At 51.4% G+C, this 17,864-nt stretch overlaps 6 protein-coding genes across 6 annotated transcripts; 4 read left to right on the top strand and 2 right to left on the bottom strand.

Moving 5' to 3' along the window:
* Nucleotides 1-212: 212 nt before the first annotated feature.
* Aud_006588 (dTDP-4-dehydrorhamnose reductase family protein) lies at nucleotides 213-1,380 on the top strand (the record flags this gene model as incomplete). The annotated part of the gene is made up of 4 exons (XM_043291487.1): nucleotides 213-394; nucleotides 496-515; nucleotides 580-1,291; nucleotides 1,350-1,380. The coding sequence occupies 4 exons, from the start codon at nucleotides 213-215 to the stop codon at nucleotides 1,378-1,380; spliced, it is 945 nt and encodes a 314-aa protein (XP_043147422.1).
* Nucleotides 1,381-2,720: 1,340 nt separating this feature from the next.
* Nucleotides 2,721-5,201, top strand: Aud_006587 (uncharacterized protein; the record flags this gene model as incomplete). The annotated part of the gene is made up of 1 exon (XM_043291486.1): nucleotides 2,721-5,201. One exon carries the CDS (start codon nucleotides 2,721-2,723, stop codon nucleotides 5,199-5,201), a length of 2,481 nt encoding a protein of 826 aa, XP_043147421.1.
* A 433-nt stretch (nucleotides 5,202-5,634) lies between these two features.
* On the bottom strand, nucleotides 5,635-10,361 carry Aud_006586 (putative ABC multidrug transporter; the record flags this gene model as incomplete). Its single annotated transcript, XM_043291485.1, has 6 exons — nucleotides 5,635-6,402; nucleotides 6,462-7,056; nucleotides 7,166-9,275; nucleotides 9,344-9,569; nucleotides 9,634-9,692; nucleotides 9,755-10,361. The coding sequence occupies 6 exons, from the start codon at nucleotides 10,359-10,361 to the stop codon at nucleotides 5,635-5,637; spliced, it is 4,365 nt and encodes a 1,454-aa protein (XP_043147420.1).
* A 1,050-nt stretch (nucleotides 10,362-11,411) lies between these two features.
* Nucleotides 11,412-13,636, top strand: Aud_006585 (Zn(II)2Cys6 transcription factor; the record flags this gene model as incomplete). The annotated part of the gene is made up of 6 exons (XM_043291484.1): nucleotides 11,412-11,525; nucleotides 11,603-11,721; nucleotides 11,814-11,857; nucleotides 11,944-12,542; nucleotides 12,642-13,327; nucleotides 13,384-13,636. The coding sequence occupies 6 exons, from the start codon at nucleotides 11,412-11,414 to the stop codon at nucleotides 13,634-13,636; spliced, it is 1,815 nt and encodes a 604-aa protein (XP_043147419.1).
* Nucleotides 13,637-14,263: 627 nt separating this feature from the next.
* On the top strand, nucleotides 14,264-15,530 carry Aud_006584 (uncharacterized protein; the record flags this gene model as incomplete). The annotated part of the gene is made up of 2 exons (XM_043291483.1): nucleotides 14,264-14,363; nucleotides 14,425-15,530. 2 exons carry the CDS (start codon nucleotides 14,264-14,266, stop codon nucleotides 15,528-15,530), a joined length of 1,206 nt encoding a protein of 401 aa, XP_043147418.1.
* Nucleotides 15,531-16,095: 565 nt separating this feature from the next.
* Nucleotides 16,096-17,378, bottom strand: Aud_006583 (glycoside hydrolase family 16 protein; the record flags this gene model as incomplete). Its single annotated transcript, XM_043291482.1, has 3 exons — nucleotides 16,096-16,434; nucleotides 16,487-16,940; nucleotides 16,996-17,378. The coding sequence occupies 3 exons, from the start codon at nucleotides 17,376-17,378 to the stop codon at nucleotides 16,096-16,098; spliced, it is 1,176 nt and encodes a 391-aa protein (XP_043147417.1).
* Nucleotides 17,379-17,864: the final 486 nt, after the last annotated feature.

Genomic DNA, 17,864 nt, shown 5'->3' with positions numbered 1-17,864 from the left:
ACCCTACTCTCAGCTTTAAGAGCAATTCGTCATTAATGTTTCGGGGTTGATCCCTCTGCCGTCTTTGGAGGACATAGTGAAGGTCGTTACGTCATGTGGATAGACACAGCAGACCGGTAACGGTAGAGGGGCACACTCTGGAATTGCTATTTCAATAAGCCTCCAGCATCCAATTCGAAACACACAAGCGATTGAACAAGAGCACAATAAAAATGTCGACTACTGTCTTGATTACTGGAGCTACCGGCTTGCTGGGCCGTCAGGTTTTCAATACGTTCAAGCATTCTGGCTGCTTTGTTGTCGGTCAAGGCTACTCTAGAGCTACCCCGCCCACGATTCTCAGGGCAGATCTGGAGAAACCGGAGGATATCAAGAATTTGTTGGACGAAGCGAAGTTGGTGCCCTTGCGTTATCATTGATGTTCTTTCTTACTACTCATCGGCAACGCGCAGGTGTATTCTATTCTTGAACTGAGAACTGACCTTGCAAACCCAGACCTCAGATAGTTATCCATTGTATGCGAATGATAATCCAACTCATACTCATGCGCCCGCAATTGACACTGACCACTGTGTTTAGGCGCCGCGAACCGGTCTCCGGATCTGTGTGATAAGAATCCTGAGCAAGCTCGTCGGGTCAATGTCGATGCCACCCGTATCCTTGCAGAAGAGACCTCTTCTCGCAAAGCTTTGCTGGTCTACATCTCAACCGATTATGTCTTCTCCGGAAAGGAGGGAGAGGCTCCTTACGAGGTCGACGCAGAGCCCTCCCCGACAAATTACTACGGTCAGCTTAAGCGAGATGGCGAAATCGCAGTGCTAGAAGCCACAAAGGATACCGGGTTAGGGGTTGTTCTCCGTGTGCCAGTGCTGTATGGCACTGCTCAGAATAACTCCGAGAGCGCTGTGAATACTCTGATCGATGCTGTCTGGAAAGCTCAGGATGAGAACGCGGGTGTGAAGATGGACGACTGGGCGCAGCGCTACCCGACAAACACCGAGGATGTAGCTCGTGTGTGCCGTGACGTTGTCATCAAATATCTCAAACAACGGTCACGGATTCATGAACTCCCTAAGATCCTGCATTTCTCGTCGGAAGATCGGATGACCAAGTACGAAATCTGCGAGAAACTTGCGGAGGTACTTGGTCTTTCCCTGGTAGGGATGATCAGGAACAAGCAAGGAAATGATCCAAACGCATCCGTACAGAGGCCTTATGATACTCACCTCTCAACCAAGGTGCTAAAGGATTTGGGCATTGATGTCCAGACGACTGACTTTGTCGCATGGTGGTAAGTACCTGCTGTATGTGGCCTCCCAGACCATGGCTAGAACTAATTCTGGATGTAGGCGGAAGCACTTGGGGGCTTATAGGAAATGATTGATTTGTCCCAAGGAAAGGGGACGTGAAGCAATCACATGATTGATATGAGATGATTAAAAAGCAATCTTGCTAGAAAATAAACACTACATTGCAACGAAGTAATGATGGACCGTCGTCGCAAGCACCGTAGATAGATCTTCCGCCCTATGCAAAGCCGGAAGCAGGGGCAGAACGACCGATGCAGGGACCCAGCCGGGCTGTACGACATGGAGTCAAATGAAATGAACAGCCAGACTCGAACCAACCTCTGATCTGAATTCAGGAATAGTTGTAATCCGATTACTATTGGGCGAACTGGAATAGCATGATGTGTCATCAGTCACTATGTTAATCACCCGATTGTGGGTATGTCGATCTGCATCGCATCCTCAATCTATATGGCCCTGGGGGGAGCCTGCAAGTCAGGTACCAGGACGATCACCAATTACCTAGATACTAGGTTTAGATAGATATTCTCCGTAGATAGAGTTACAAAACAATAATTGGGAATCCTGATCAATAATAATGCTGCCAAGATGATGACGCCGATAGCGCCTGATTGATTCATTCCTCCCAGCCACACGCCATCTTTTTCCCTGCGCCGTGCCCGGAATTCATTCCTACTTGAATCAGGTTTCTGTGTATAGTTGTGCACTTGACTTCTCGATGAACGCATCTCCTGAAGTTAAAGTCGCAGAATTCTTCTATACGCCTCTGTCTGTGCCGTCATTATGGAGAGTGAAGTGAAGCTGAGCGCCTGGTCGCAGTAATTAAAGTGCAACCCACATCAGTAACTAACTAATATTAATTAATCTCCGCTCCTCTCACTCGTAGATTGTCTACTCTCTCCGCAATCCAGTCTCGTGCGCTTCTATGGCGCACTCCGTCGATGGGGATAAAATATTACTATCACGCTGATTCGCTTCAATCCCCTTTGGTCCGTTTTAGGGCTTCTAGGACTTGAGTTGACAGGACAAGGAATGCCTGAGCATTTGTGAAACATCTCTACAGCATCCAAGGGGTTTGTTGTGCCGGGGTTATTTTCAGTTTCGCCTCATTTCCCCCCCCTCCTCATTTCCCTTTTTTTTTTTCTTCCCTCGCTTCCTCCCTTCGACATCTTTCCTACCAATTCGATATTATTCTCCTTACTTTTGCGTGGCTTCGAAACTCAACCTACGGCCTTCAGCACCTCCGATACCGTTGAGAAACAAGCACAGTTCTGCGCCTGTTCGTTGAGGAGATTGACTGTCCTAGCCATTTGGTCACACTCTGAATACAAGCGCGTCGATGCCAAACAATGCAACTCGTACCTACAAGACGATCCGTGTAAGAAACGTGCCTTAAAAGAGCCCATCGCCATGGCGATGGAAACACAGACCACCAGCATGGAGGCTGGCCACGACCAGGGCTCATTGAAGTTCTCCCGCTATCGATCCGTCCGAAGAGCAGCCACCCAGAAGCAGCCCAAGCAGCTGGTAACCTCGATTGCTTCTGCCCCCAGCCCTCCCAGCGCCCCTGCGACTGGATCCCACCCTGGGACGACATCTGCGACTGATTCAATCAACCGCAGCATGTCCCGATACCGACGCCAGCGCGCTCCAACAGCCCCTGCCATGACCGTGCAGTCTGCGGTCCCAGCCCTTCCGACGCATAAAACGCAATTGAACGGCCACAACCCGCTGCGCATTCCCGAGATTCAGGCCGTTGCAGCGACAGCAGCGCACGTACCAGCGATGGCTCGAAGCATGACGGAACCTGCGAAAACCACAACGAACCCGTTCGGCAACGACGCCGGCACTACTGAGGACTCGGAAGCCGAGCGCGAGAGACACAGGCAGGAGGCGATGGCTCGCTTAACAGGGGAAACTACAAAGCCCGCCCCAGCTGTTTCGAGTCATCGGAGAGTGACTCCACGGGCCGCAGACGGCCAGCGCAAGCATGACGATGTGCAGGAAGGGTCCCGGCGACATCGCAAGTCGGAGGAAACCTCCGAGCCGAAGCGTCGATCTTTCAAGGAGAAAATGAAGCTCGCTATACCCAAGGACAAGTCGATCACAGAGTCGTCCGCCGTCAAACCCCCGGAGCCTCTTACGGGGAATCACTTTACTGGGGTGGATGCGCCTGTTTCCGCGGTGAATTCAGGGAAGCGCAGCGTTCTGGTCCAATACGGGAGGATGTCGGCCAAGATGCCCGTCATGCCGTCGACACGGGTTCAAGATCTGCTAGTTACAGCCTCGGAGTGTCTGACAAGGGAGATCGATCCCCCCAAGTTCATTATGATGGAGTCGTTCAACCAGCTGGGCCTGGAGCGGCCCTTGCGCAGATACGAGTGCGTGAGGGATATCATGAATTCGTGGGCGTATGATGGAGAGAACGCATTGATCATTGTCCCTGCGGCAAGCATGGAGTCCTTGCGCCCGCTTGAAGCCCAGAATGTACCGACTGCGCCTCCCGCGGATGTAACAGTGCACATCTACTACTCACAACGGCCCCGTAAGTGGGACAAGCGCTTTGTCACCGTTCGTTTGGATGGGCAGGTCACTGTTTCTAAGAAGGAACATGGCAAGGACCAAACGAATGCTTGTCATCTTTCGGATTTTGATATCTATTCTCCCACGCCGGATTTTCTGAGAAAAAATGTGGATCCACCAAAGAAGATCTGTCAGGCAGTCAAGAGTCAGCAAAAGTCGAGCATGTTCCTCTCGACGGAGAATTTTGTTCATTTCTTCTCCACCAATGACCGAGCAGTCGCCGAGCAGTGGCATCAAGCAGTGCAAACATGGCGCAGCTGGTATCTCGTTCACAAAAAAGGCGCAGGCCAGAGTGAAGATGACGAGGAGGTGAACAGCCTCCACCGGCAGAGGAATGGCTCTTCTCATTCCAAGTCGAGTCAGCCACCTCCGTTCAAACCCTTGGTGGACCTGGATTCTGTTACGGAGCTCGAACGAGCACCGTTACAGCATTCTTCGCCCGAGGAGCAGCTCAAACCAAGCAAGAGCAAAGATATCTTCTCGCGGAAGAGACGCTCGCGCGAGCGTGGACCGCCACCATCGTCTTTCCCAACATCCCTGGCGGAGTCGGACCCGTCGGGCTCAGCAGTGCAGCCCACCGACGGCTCCCCATTCGCCTCATCAGGTCTTCTGGGCCGCACATATACGCAACGTCAACAGGCTATGAAGGAACGAGAAGAGAAGGAAAAGAGGGCCAACGAAGAGCCGTTTATTGCTCACGGACTGGTCGGAAGCATGAGCACGCGGCGCGGTCCCATTAGTCAGCCCGCCAGTCGGTCGAACACGATGACCTCGGCGCATGCTCCGGACATGGGTAGTGTCAAGCGGGCTCTGTCTGTGAACCGAGGCAAACCTCTGGTCGACCTGACTCCGGCTTACCAAGAACCTCCACAGCACGCTCGCAAGGGGAGAGGCGTTGCCGTCGAACCGGGCGTCCCATTGATTGATGCAGCCACGGGACCCGAGCCCGTGGCAGGCATCGCTGTCCCGCCATCGACGACTTGGAGACGTCCCCCCGTGCCAGCGGAACCTGCGCCAAGTGCAGAAACGCAGACCCGCAAGCGCTCCAACACCCTTCGTAGCACCAGCAACCAGCGACCCCTCCACACCGCACCTGCATCCCCAGTCACACCCGTGGACAACGTGCAACCATCCGAGGGCCCATTCCTCGCTAACAGCCTCCTCGCACGTTCCGCGCTCGCTGCTGCACAAAGCAACGGCCCAGTTGGCCACGGCGTAGCCACCGGCGACCGGAACGCCTCGAAGCCAATGCTGGATCTCACGCCGGCCAACCCCTTTGCCGAAGGCAGCTTGCTACGGAACTTATAGCATCATTTTCACGATAACGATATTGATTGCATCTGTCGATGCGTACTAGCACTCTGGCGTTGGTGTCCATGCTGACTCATACAACTGGATTTCGAGGGTTTCTTGCTTACTTTGCCATCTTTGCTTTGCTTGCTCTTTTTCTGATTTCATGCCTGAATATCTCCGCGGATTTCCATGCGATATACATCTGATACCCTGTAGGAGTACTCAATGAATGCAATTCAAGTGATAACTCTAACAAATTACCCTCCTGATTAGAAGCAAAACCGAAGTCTCTGTTCTAAATAATTATGGCTATGTCGCCGAATGTAAATAATATATAAGTCAGAAAGATGAACGAACAGGACTACTGGAGCAAAGAAAGAAATGTAGGAAACAAAAGAATCAGTCCAAATGAGTGTTGAGTTAGAAGATTAGTTGAAGGTGAAGGTGGTCACTTCCTTCCAAACCTCGCCTTAATGCTAGCAAGATCCCACTTCCTGACCCGGAAAAGGTAGTACAAGACCGTCGCCATGAAGATATTAAACACGACATAGGCCCAGACTAACCCGAAATTCCGCCAGCGTTGGGACCATTCGATATCGCTCGCGGCAAGGAACTGGTCCGCAACGGTCAAGGAGCAGAATTCGCAGTCGGACGTAGCGTCGGGATTCTGGAGTTGGCCACCAGCAAGTTTCATATATTCTGCCATATACTCGTAGCAGGTTTGGTTTGCGGGGGGGTCAAAGACAGAGAGTTCTGCTGTTGAGCAGACGACATTCCTGTCGTGGAGCTGCGTGGACGCCATGCCTCCGATCCAGTATGTAAAGGGCGAGACGCGATACATAAAGATCCAGAAACCCGGTAGGGCGGACGGGGATTGCATCACGCCGCAGAATGTCAGCATCATTGAGAACAGGAGGACGACAATGGGGCTGGCAGTCTGCGTATCGGGGATTGCTGCAATCACCATGTGGGAGAAGGTGCTGGCGTAAACGTAGAATTGGATGCAATAAAGCAGAACCAGACCCTGCCGCTCAGGTGATTGATTGGCGCCCACAACGGGAAAGTAGTAGCAGGCGAAGGTGAGGATCCCCATGACGATCTGATATGGGATTTCCACCGCGATATTGGCAATCAAGAAGGCCTTCCACGAGTAAGCCTTGCTGGGACGTTCGCGAACTTCGTATAATGATCGCTGCGTGACAAATAGGGGCATAATCTGAAAAGGGCAGTTAATATCATGGTATCCGCAGTGGGACGTGTTTATAGGTGTCCTACCTGCTGAACAAGAGATGCGAAGATAGAGCAAACCATGAATAAGGAGAAAAGGACTGTTTGCATGCCTGCTAGCGATGTTTTGGCATCGAAGAAGGAGAAGCCGATGAACAAGCCAGCCATAATGGCCAGACCCCATTTGGAGGCGATGTATTCCGGCATTCGCCAGTACTGCTGGAAGACACGGCGCGAAACGACGTACAACTGGAACCAGAAAGGCATCGCGAATTCGGTGTGCGACTGATCACTGTCCTCTTCGTGGGTGGATTTCCTTTCCTCATGGATGCGGTCAATCTCTTCTTTGACCGCCCGACTCTCAGGACTCTGCTTCCAAACATCAAACCAATCCTGTCCTTTGTCGTTGGTCCTGGCGTTGACAACTTCGATCATGTACTCCGCAGGGTTCTCCAATTCGCCGCATTTCCGCCCCCCGTTTGACTCAAAGTAGTCAAGTAGGGTGCGAGAGTTATCCCCCACAGGACCAAAATAGACAGTCTTTCCACCTTTTGCAAGGAACAGTAGCTGATCGAACTCCTGAAAAAGAATGGCGCTTGGCTGGTGGATGGTACAGAGAATGGCTTGCCCGCTATCAGCCAACCTACGCAGGAATGAGCAAATAGCCCATGAACTCTGCGAATCCAGGCCACTAGTTCAGACATTAGCTCAGACAAATCTTTTACAGTACGGGACGCTTATCATCTGCTTACCTTGTCGGCTCGTCAAGGAAAAGAAGTAGCTTGGGTTTTGCAGCAAGTTCCACGCCAATGGTCAGTAACTTGCGTTGTTCGACGTTCAATCCTTCTCCTGGAACTCCAACAATGGCTTCGGCAAATTCCTCCATTCTCAGCATGCGAATCACATCTTCAACATAGTCGTACTTCTCCTGGATTGAGACTGTGGGTGGTTGACGCAGTAAGGCGCTGAAACGCAATGATTCCCGCACGGTAGCAGTTTCAAGATGAAGATCTTGCTGCTGAACATATCCCGTCTTTCTCTGGAAGCTGGTGTCTAACGGTTTCCCATTGACAAACATATCCCCAGTGATAACACCCATACTAGTTCTGTGCGCCAGGACATCCAGCAGGGTAGTTTTACCGGCTCCGCTTACACCCATCAATGCGGTTAGAGTGCCAGGTTTAACCCAGCCGGAAACATGATCAAGAAGGCGTCGCGGCTCCCCTTTGATCTCGATATCATAGCAAATATCACGCCACGTGAATATATCTTGCTGTGGTGGCAGAGTCAGTTCGCCCGTGGTTGTTTCATGCGCAGGTTTAACAGAACCCATCTCGATTCCACTCTCTTCATCGAAAACAGATTTGACGTTTTCTGCACGCATGTGCTCCGGCTGATGATTGCGCCGGAAGACCAATGCCTCAGCGGTACTGGTGGTGGACGAATTTAGCTCTGAAGCCAGAAAGTAGATGGTCATAAAGCCGATGAGAAAGGCAATTAGGATCCCGAAATTCCGCCAAACATGATCGTAGCTATACTTGAAATTGTAGAAGATATAGCGGTCACCACTCACAGTGGTTTGACCAGCTACAGAGCCAGAAGCAGAACAAGAGAAGCTGTCACCAGAGAGGTCTGCGTAAGCCGGCACAAAGCTGGCGCATGGGAAATCACGGCCATGGAACTCATTTGCGACCACGATCTCAAAGGCATAATAGATGGGGTTGATATAATGGATCCATTCGAACCAAGGATGCATCGATGGCACTGGAAGGACATAGCCAGTGTAGACAATCAGCGCAAGGATCAACACGCCAGCCAGACCCATTGCCTGTGAGGCTGTTTTTGTCACAGCAGCCATTGTCCGGAAAACCGCGCTCATGACAAACATGATGATGAAAGTGATTAAGAAGTAGATGAAGAACTGTGATGCCTCCCTGCGAAGGTTCGCTAGAAAGTATAGGATGATATTGAAGGCCACAGCAAGGACAAATTTAACTGGGATGTCACTGATCACTCCGGCGATTGCCTCTGTGAAAGGATGGTAAAATGCGTAGGACACCTGCTTCTCAACAATTGGGCGTTGGGAATACAGACTGTTGATTTCCGACATCGCTGTCAATGCATTCAGTAAGACTGCGAAGAACAACGTTGCGCCCCTTGATGATAACCCTGCTGTAGTCTCGGGGGATCCATAAAAAACGGAACCGCTAATGAGAGCCATGACAATGTTACCAATCACTGTTGATAGAGTCGAGGAGATGTCGTTCCACAACCGTTGGTATGCTCTTCGCGTGTTCAGCTTGATCTGCATTGGTACGCTGAGCAGGTACGGAGATCCTGGCCGGCTGTTTTTGGACTGCACGTCCTGCTTCCTCTTTCGAAAGTGAGCGGCAGCTTTCTCATCGTCTCCTGGGGGATGTAAAGTCTCGAATTCCTCAATTTGCTCCTGTAGACTTTGATACTCTGGCGACTGAAGCCAGTACTTCTCGAAATCCTCTGGTGTATTGGGGACGAGTTTCTCCATACCAGCACGGGGGCGTCGCTCCTGCGGATTTGTGATTGAGGTGAGAAAGTCGCCTGTCGTTTGTCGAGGAGGACACTCCCAGCCTTGCCGTTCAAAAAAACCCTTTGCGGTGGACGTTGGCCCGAAGAAGATTTGGCGCCCTTCGTTGAGGACGGTGACATTGTCGAAGAGGTCATATATACTTTGACTGGCCTGGTAGATTGCCACGGCATGCGCAGTTCCTGCAAGATCGGCCAGTAGTCGGAGAGACTCGATGAACTTGAGAGCCGTGGCCGAGTCCAGTCCACGAGTGGAATTATCCCAAGCTGCGAGAGGCGTAGCAGCAAGAGCCATTTCCGCTTCACTCGAAAGTCAGTACAGTAGCGGATGCCTCTGGGAAACGGGGCGGATACAGACTGCAACATACCTATCGAGACTCGTTTGCGTTCCCCTCCAGAGACCCCACGAACGAAGTCATTTCCAACTTTCGTGTTATAGGTATGGCTCAGGCCAAATACTGCCATGATCACCTGTGCTGCGTACTTGGCATGCTCGTCCCGGGACATATCGCGGAACCGGTGCGAGGGAGTGCGAGCGGCGGCTGCAAACTCGAGTGTTTGTCCCACAGTAAGATGGGGAAAGTGCTTATCTACCTGCGGGGAAAAACAGTTGAGGTTGGCGCAAGCGCATGTGTGAGTACGGTTGCTGCCGGCTTACCTCCTGGTTGTAGACAACTTCGCCTTTGAACTCTTTCATCATGCGTGCTTGAGAGACGCCTTCATAACCCCCGTTAGTGACAAGGAATAGCAGCAGGGAATAGTCCAGAAGGCATTGGTACCGTTGTAATGTAGAACACTTGTCTGATCAACTTCAAGTCCATGAGTCTCGCCGCAGAGTGTCTTGAGGAAGGTGCTGCAGCCTGCTCCTGGACGCCCAAGTACCAGCAACAGCTCCCCACTCTTCATCAGCCCATTGAAGGACTTGAGAATCAGTCGAGATGGGGAATGCCTCTGACGAAGCAGTTCCGGAAGTCGCAAGGGGGTTGCCAAGGTTGAACCAACCGTGTCCTGTAGCTGAAGGGCAGCCCCAGACCCGGAGACATTCAGTTGTTTGAACACAATTCCAGCCTGGGGAGGCGAGAGGCCTCTCCCTTTGGCGTCTGCCACAATAGTTCTGAGCCATTTTTCCAGGTTAAAATCCACCGACTGCGGATCCAACGCAGGGTCATCCTCCGCTACAGCGGGCGTGGTATGCGCTTCTAGAGCGCCTGCGTCTGACCGTCTGCGCGATTTCTCCGACTGCTGCGTAGCAATCCGCCTCAGGTTCTCCGTCTCATCTGGTCTGATAAGGTCCATGGGAGATCTGACCGTAGATTCGTAACTGACTACCTCATCTTGAGAGCCGGGGTTCTCAAATAAGGACTCGTCCTGACTGTGGGCGCTCATGGTGTGGTCGTGCTTGACCAAAGATACACCCAGGCAGGTGAAGAAATAGGAAAAAAGTATCTAATTGCACCCAGGACCGATCAACTGGCCGGTACCTCTGTTTCAATACCTTGTCGAACATCAATGTCCCAGGCCGTGAGCGGGGGATGTAGTTGACTATTAAGACTATTGTTGTCAGAGGGTTCGTCTTCCTTAGTCCGGAAGTTACCCTTCCGACAAGTACAACAGATATTCTCAGCTTTCATTTTCTCCGAGTATAGGAGTATGAAGACATCCCTCGGATACACAGGTGGCACCGCGAGGGTGATAGTCCGTCTTGCATCCATTTCGGGTCCAATTGTAGGTCAAATCGGGAATATCGAGTACCGAGACCGAGAGGCGCAGTCTCCAATTCGACCTAGAGGACCCAGGATTCAACGGTGTACTATTGACAGATAGATTTTGCATCTTGCACGTCGGTCTGGTAGTCGAGTACACAAATAGTTGGATGAGGATCTAGTAAATGCTTGGCAATGCCACAAGTCCGCTGACTCAGCGCCTTTACCCCATAGTTAGTTAACCCCGGCACTAACTGGATATCGACAATACAAAGACGCAACTGTTCGGTCAGTAAATCATCCATAATGACGGGTCGTTCGGCAATCGGGACACCTTTCTATTCTTCCGACGCCTGGAACTGTCCATATCTTCTACATGCTCGGAATACGCACGTTGCTAGTCCAGGATCCACACAGTGTCAGATCAATCGATCATTAAACTCAAAAGCTGATGATTAAGCGGATTCCGGTTCCTCCTTATGCCGGAGTACTGAGCCAATGGACATAACTCACTCTGTAAGTGCGCTAAATAAACCATCGCTATTGAGTAATCGGACCTTGCTGATTCTTCAAGCTGTAATGGACTTGGCTGAGGAGGAGAAAATAACACACTTGTCAGGTGCGGTTGCTTTCCACTGGTCGAAGAGTGGCAGAGGCGGCATCATTGCGGGTACTTGTCTTGCTTAGACTGGTGGTGACCATATCCCTGGAATATAATTCCTGGCCGAACAATATGAATCATCTTGCAAGTGTGATTCCCGTTCAAAGGTTGAATGGCAATGCCGGCGCGAACCGCCCACGCCGAAGCCGACGTACATATGCTTGCGACTCTTGCAGCATCAAGAAGGTCTGCCCCCGGCTATGGGTCGAATAGTCTAGATATTCTTCTAACTGGTGGGATCTAATATCCCTTTTTTCGTCTAGATCAAATGTGACCGTGCAACTCCCCAGTGTGACTGGTGCTATCATCACAACATCCCCTGTACCTTCACGCGCAACCGGGATTCCTCGCGCTCATCCTTGCGCCAGCCTCGGAGTGAGAAGTATGAACCTCCGATTCTTCTTACACCTCTTTCTATTCATACCTGATAGCTACCTTACATCAACGGTGATTCTTATTGACTCGATTTTCCAGCAGCAGTTCACCTTCCCCACATGCCAATAGATCTATGAGACACGGTATGTCTGTAACGGACCCCTCAAGTTCTACCCCGACATTGCGTGTTTCTGATTATTCTAAACTTTTTCATCTGATGAATAAAAAGGAAGGAAAATTCTGCCCGAACTACCTGTTCCAGAGTACGGTCCCCAGGCTGTGGCGCCCCAGGGTTTCGGGGCCGATATATGCCTTGCAGGACAGACTCTAGGGAATATTTGTGGATTCAATGGCCTGCCTTTCTTCTCTCCAAGCGGCTTGGAATGGATTCGAGCCCGTACTGGAGAGGACGGATCTCTAGACCGATATTGCACCATGAGGCCCATTACCTGGCCACGGTTAGCCGAGAAACGTGCTGGCGAGGGCGACCGCCGATTATCGCTGCCGGATAAATCGCTTCTTCTCGAACAGATGGAAGCTTTTGAAAAGTCAGTTTGCGGCCAGATATTACCTCTTGTTAACCGAGCATGTTTTGAGTACACTATCCGAGCGGCCTACGAAAAGGAATTGTCAGCCATCTCGCCTGGGCTTTCCAGCGCCAGGGTATGTATATTTGCCTTTATGGCCCTGAGTTCATTCTTCGCTGGCCAACCGCATGTTGACAAAATCGTGACTGCCGATGAATATGCCCGCGAGGCCCAAGATCTATTACCAGAGATGCTCAAAGAGTCAGTAACATTGGACGGGTTGCAGGCGCTGGCCATGCTGGTAAGACCTTTTTGACTACTTCGATCACTCCCCTGTGCACAGCGTTCTCCAAGCAGTGATTTGAAGCTAACACCTTGACAAAAGTGCCTCTGCTGCCAGGCCACATCTGGAGATATGCTCAGTGTAGAGCTTATGTTGTCCACGGCCACACGCTTCGTCTTTCACCTCCAAGGCAACGTCTACCCCGAGGATATAGAGAGTGATCCTCTGCGTGTAAAAATGCACGTTAGGAATCTTTTCTGGTTCTGTTTCATCCACGACAAGATCTTCAGCTTGCGCACAGGCCTTCAACCCATTGTTGACATTATGAATTGCGATCTAACGCTTCCTCAAATGCAGTCGATGAATGGCCAGCTGGAAAGCTTGCAGCCTTTCTACCCTCAACTCAACCACACTATGTTTCTCACCCTTATTCGCCTGAGTCTAGTTCAGTCGAAGATCTATCATGGACTGTACTCCTTCTCCGCCCAACGCCAAAGCGATGCGGATCTGCTAGCTACGATCCGCAGCCTGGACATCGCGCTGGACGAATGGCGGTCTTCGGTGCCCGCGTTCTCGGGCCTATCTATACACCAAGAGAATCGTTTGGCCGAGTTCCTTTTTGAAATGCAGTATCACTACTGCATGGCTGCCATCCATCAGACCAGCAGCCGGTGTACAGCCTGGGTTCGGAACCAGGACACCCGCGCGGCGGGCTCGAGTCTTGCCCTCAGTGTAGCAGCCAGTCGGTCTGCGTTACGAAAGTTCCTGGAAACGGATCCACAGCGCGAGGGGCAATTTCTCTTGTAGGCGACCAGTCGTATGTTTGGATTGATGTCCCAGATACTAATATCCCTGAAAGGCTTGGCTTACCAGAGCTCTCCACATCTGCCATACACCTTTTCTCGAATATCCTGATGAGTCCTCTGGAGGATCGAAGCGATACTGACTTATCGTTGATGAGAGAAGTACTTGAACATATTGGGAAGCACATATGGAGGCAGACGCCAACCACATTTATCGCCCAGGTCAGCCTTGTGGAAGAGTTTATGGGCGACCTATATCATCTGGCTGAGATGGCAATTCTCAAGGCTCGACGGGAAAATGAACATTAATACCAAGGCATACACGAATCTCAAAGCTCCAATCTGTTCAGGTCTAGCCTTTTAATTTTACCTTTCTTTCGTCTCTCACGGTGAGATAGTATTAATCAAGGAACCACTCGAGCAGTCAAAGCGCAATATTGCACCACGCGTACGCCAACCCAGGATCATGTCTCTCGAGGTCAAGCTTTTTGTCCAACCCGGCACTACTTCCCGCACTTCGGTTCCTGAAGTAAAACACATTCTGTGCACCATCAGGCAACCACATGCTGAGACCACGTTCTAAGCTTTGCCAAGCTCATTGGACTGCCGGGGTTTGGCAATGGCTATGTCCGTCGAAGCTTAACTAGTCCCACAACGGCGGGCAACCCACTTTCTATTCGCGCTGAGCATCTCATCCAATTTTAAATGGGATGAGCTTCGGCAAATTATTGTGATGATAGATGGGATGAGCTTCGGCAAATTCTCCAATGAATAGCAACGTTGCCTAGTTCCGCGCAGGGGCCTCGTGGATGTTGTTCGATTCCTCATCCCTCCCGTGTTGTGAATAGTATTTATTGTGCAGTCGACCATCTCGCAGTCGTTCTACACATCAGCACCGGCTCATACACTTTTTCCAGTCTCCTCACGTCCATCGTCATGGCAAACTCCAAGAAGATGACTCTCGCTTTGGCGAGCCTGGCCTCGACTGTCCTAGCCTCCACTGCCCCTGCCAAACTGACAGTTGGTGTCGTCGGTGGTATGATCATTACAGCACCCTGTACCACAATCAACTCAACACACGCTAACAATGATACAAGACTTTGGATGGACAGGTTGGAAGCCCGCTCCCCTGTCGTTCTGTAACGATGTCATGCCCCGCCTGATCGCCAAAAACATCACCATCCCCCGGGAGGTCCAGAACGACTGTGACCCGGGCGACCGCGCCGCCGTCACCAACGCAACAGCTCTACAAGGCAAGTCTCGGCAACCGATTCTCCAGAAACTCAAAGCTTGCTTTCCTAACACTCGACCAGCCGACACCGCCGCATACATCGGCAAAGTCTGCGAGACGAAGAATTGCAGCGCCTTCGTCTCCGTCGGCGACAACTTCTACGACAGCGGCGTGGACTTCACCACCGGCGGCATCATCCGCTTCCAGGAGGCTTGGGTAGACATGTACCGCGGCGGCGTCTTCGACACCGCCACCTGGTATCAATGCCTGGGGAACCACGACGTCGTCAAGGGCCAGAGCGGCGTGGACTTCGAGACGAAGGTCGCGCCCCTCTACGACTCACGCTGGTACTTCGGCACCACCGGCCAGCCATACTACACCTACGACCTACACGGCGCAGACTGGACCGCGACATTCGTGGTCGTAGACTCGGACTGTTTCATCGAGAAGTACCAAAAGAGCACATCGGTCTACCAAAACGAGTACACAGCCAAATGCCACGCCGAGCGGGCCACGCAGGTCGCCTTCCTGGAGCAGGCCTTCGCGGCGTCCAAGGCCGAGTGGAAATTCCTCCAGCTTCACCACGGGTACATGTCCGCGGCGACGAACAACACCGACGTTGCGCCGCTGATCGCAGTCGTCGAGAAGCACGGCGGCGTCGTCCTCAACGGCCACGATCATTGCCTCGCGCACTTCTACAACAATAACACGAACTTCATCCTAGCCGGCGGTGCGGGATACCCCGAGGTTGGAGACTGTAACAACGGGGTGCCTCTGGGCCCGTACACCAAGTGGCTGGGCGCGAACTCGCAGTCTGCTGCCAATGGATTCGTCACGATGGACATCACCCGCGAGGAGGTCAACGTCGAGTACTATGCCCGGGATATGAAGTTTGAAGGAGGGGATCTCTACCCTGTCAAGAATGATATGACTCCTTCGTATTCATTCAAGATCAAGACCCATGCTAGGTGATTGTGTCTCACTGTACTTAGTCATCGCCATAGATATGTTGCCGAGAAAAACTATGAATGGACAAGTCCCAGTGACCTGTAAACATGCAATATGTTCCCACGCAAACATTCAGACTACTGCAGCAGTTGGATTGAATTTAAATTTAACATCTGCAGTGGTGGGTAGTCATTACTTTGCTATCTGGTTAAGGTAGACATGAGTGCTCTGTACTTGATGGTTTGCGTGCAAATACCGACTGTATCAGCCCAATACAGCTCTCAAATAGCACTGTTGCAGCTGACGATCTCCCTTACACCACTATTAATATCTCAACTTAAAAAAATCTGGCAAATATGTTGAGCTCAAAGGAATAGCATAGGGCTTGCCGTGGTATTCTAAGGAATTTAAGAGACAAACGCGTTTCAACACAGACTATACAATCCCTCGACTCGCATGACAGGGGATTAAGAGGGTACCCAAAGCCTAAACGATCGCCATTTATTCGTGAAAACGGACATAACTGCCATAGAGCCAAATCGTCCCCAACCATTATCTCGAACGCCGTGAAAATGCAGAAAACGCCACACTACTGAGCCTGATAGACCTTGAAACTCTTAAACTCCCAGTAAGCCTCGGTAAGATTGGCAGGACTGCGCGCAACAAAACTGCTACACGTGCCGGGACAATTGTATAATTGGGTGTAGAACTGAGGCTGTGCGCCCAGCTGGCCACAGAGATCAATATTGGCGATGATACTCTGGTTGCTAAAATGGGACGCGATATCGCAGTTGGTATTGGGAAAGTCGGCCAAGGCAGTTCCCCAAGTCGATGGATCTGGTATGTTGTCTGAAACGTCGTTTGGTATCGAACCTCGAGGGAAAAACCAAGCCCGGATGCCAGCAGTGCGGAGCTCCAGAGCATAAACCTGTTGTTTTTTTAGCATGTTGAAGAAAACTGCCCTGGACAAAAAGACTTACACCTCCCCCATTGTCATTGAACTCTGGGCCATAAGAGGCCGGTGGAGCTTGGACGCCACAGCCCGCATTGCCATGAGTGCTATTGTCACACTGGTGGTACAGCGCATGCCCTGTCTGCTTCCGTTTGGCCTTCATGTCACAACCGGGGGTCGTATGCAGGGTTACTGCGTTCCCTTCAGTGCCACCGTTGTTCGCCTCCACAACATCAATCTCGCCATTCAGTGGCCAATTGTACGTATCACTGAGCCACAGAGCGGGCCACGTCCCGCAGCCATAAGGCGTATGGACGATGTCAAAAATGAAAAGGCCAGTGTCGTAAGACCTCTTGGACTCCAGCCGAACCGACCGTCTGCCATTGCTGGGAGAGTCTGTAGATGTATCTACTCTCAGAATGACAGAGGATTCCGTAGCATAGGTCAGGTTTAGCTTTCCAGCTGTGATCCTATCCACATATCTGCTCGACAATCAACCCAAGCTCTCCAAGACAGAAAACAGAAGGGCGCACTTACTGCACAAACCCATTCGTGGGATCCTTATCCGAGAAATAAATGAACTTATCCAGAAACGTCGGTCCCGAGTACGTGTCCAACAATCTGTAGTCAAGCCTTGAATAATCGGGATACCGATTGGCCCTCGTTCCCTCCACGGCCCCTACAATAGCACCGATAATAGCCACGACAATCACCGCGCCCGCAATGAGCTTCGCGCGCAGCGACCAACTGTGAGGATTCCACCATGGTTTAGCGGCCTCAGGCGAAAAATTATCTTGGACGCCGAACGAAGCAGGCTTTAACGTCTGGTGCTCATCCACTCCGAAATGGCCGACCTGCGTTGATACACCGCCATATCGACTGTAGTCGTCGGCGGTGCCGCTGTACGGCTTTTCAGCCATATGCTGCGGGTTTTACCTCGAGTACACGATTAGCGGAAGTCAGAAGGCAGTGGATACCAGTAACTGAATCCGAACGAGGCTGAGCTAGCGTATAATGAACGGAGTTGGCTATGAAAGAGGTGGAGTGTCATGAAAGAAGCCGCGAGGAAGTAAGGGATGTCGTCATGCACAACATGAGAAGCAGCCACCGATCATATCCAAATTAGGAAGCCGGCATGCACGGCTGCGTGCAGCAGCACGAGATGTGCTACATTGCACAGTCCATAAATTAGGATTGAGTCAAGCAGCCCTGCGCGCTTGGCCCAGAATTAAGTCATTCAGGGATCCTTTCATCCTTTCATTTGTATCCAATGTCGACTAAGTACGGAGTACTCTGTACATTAAGCCAAAAGATCCACCAGATGTACCGTCTGAATGTAAATACTGTGGTCCCTGACGCTAGACCCAAAACAGACACGGCTTCCATATCCGGACAGGTACCTGACA

This window comes from Aspergillus udagawae, assembly GCF_001078395.1.
Source record: "Aspergillus udagawae IFM 46973 DNA, scaffold_4, whole genome shotgun sequence".
NCBI lineage: Eukaryota > Fungi > Ascomycota > Eurotiomycetes > Eurotiales > Aspergillaceae > Aspergillus > Aspergillus udagawae.
The sequence above is the reverse complement of the archived record's forward strand: the minus strand, read 5'-3'. Positions and strand labels throughout refer to the sequence as shown.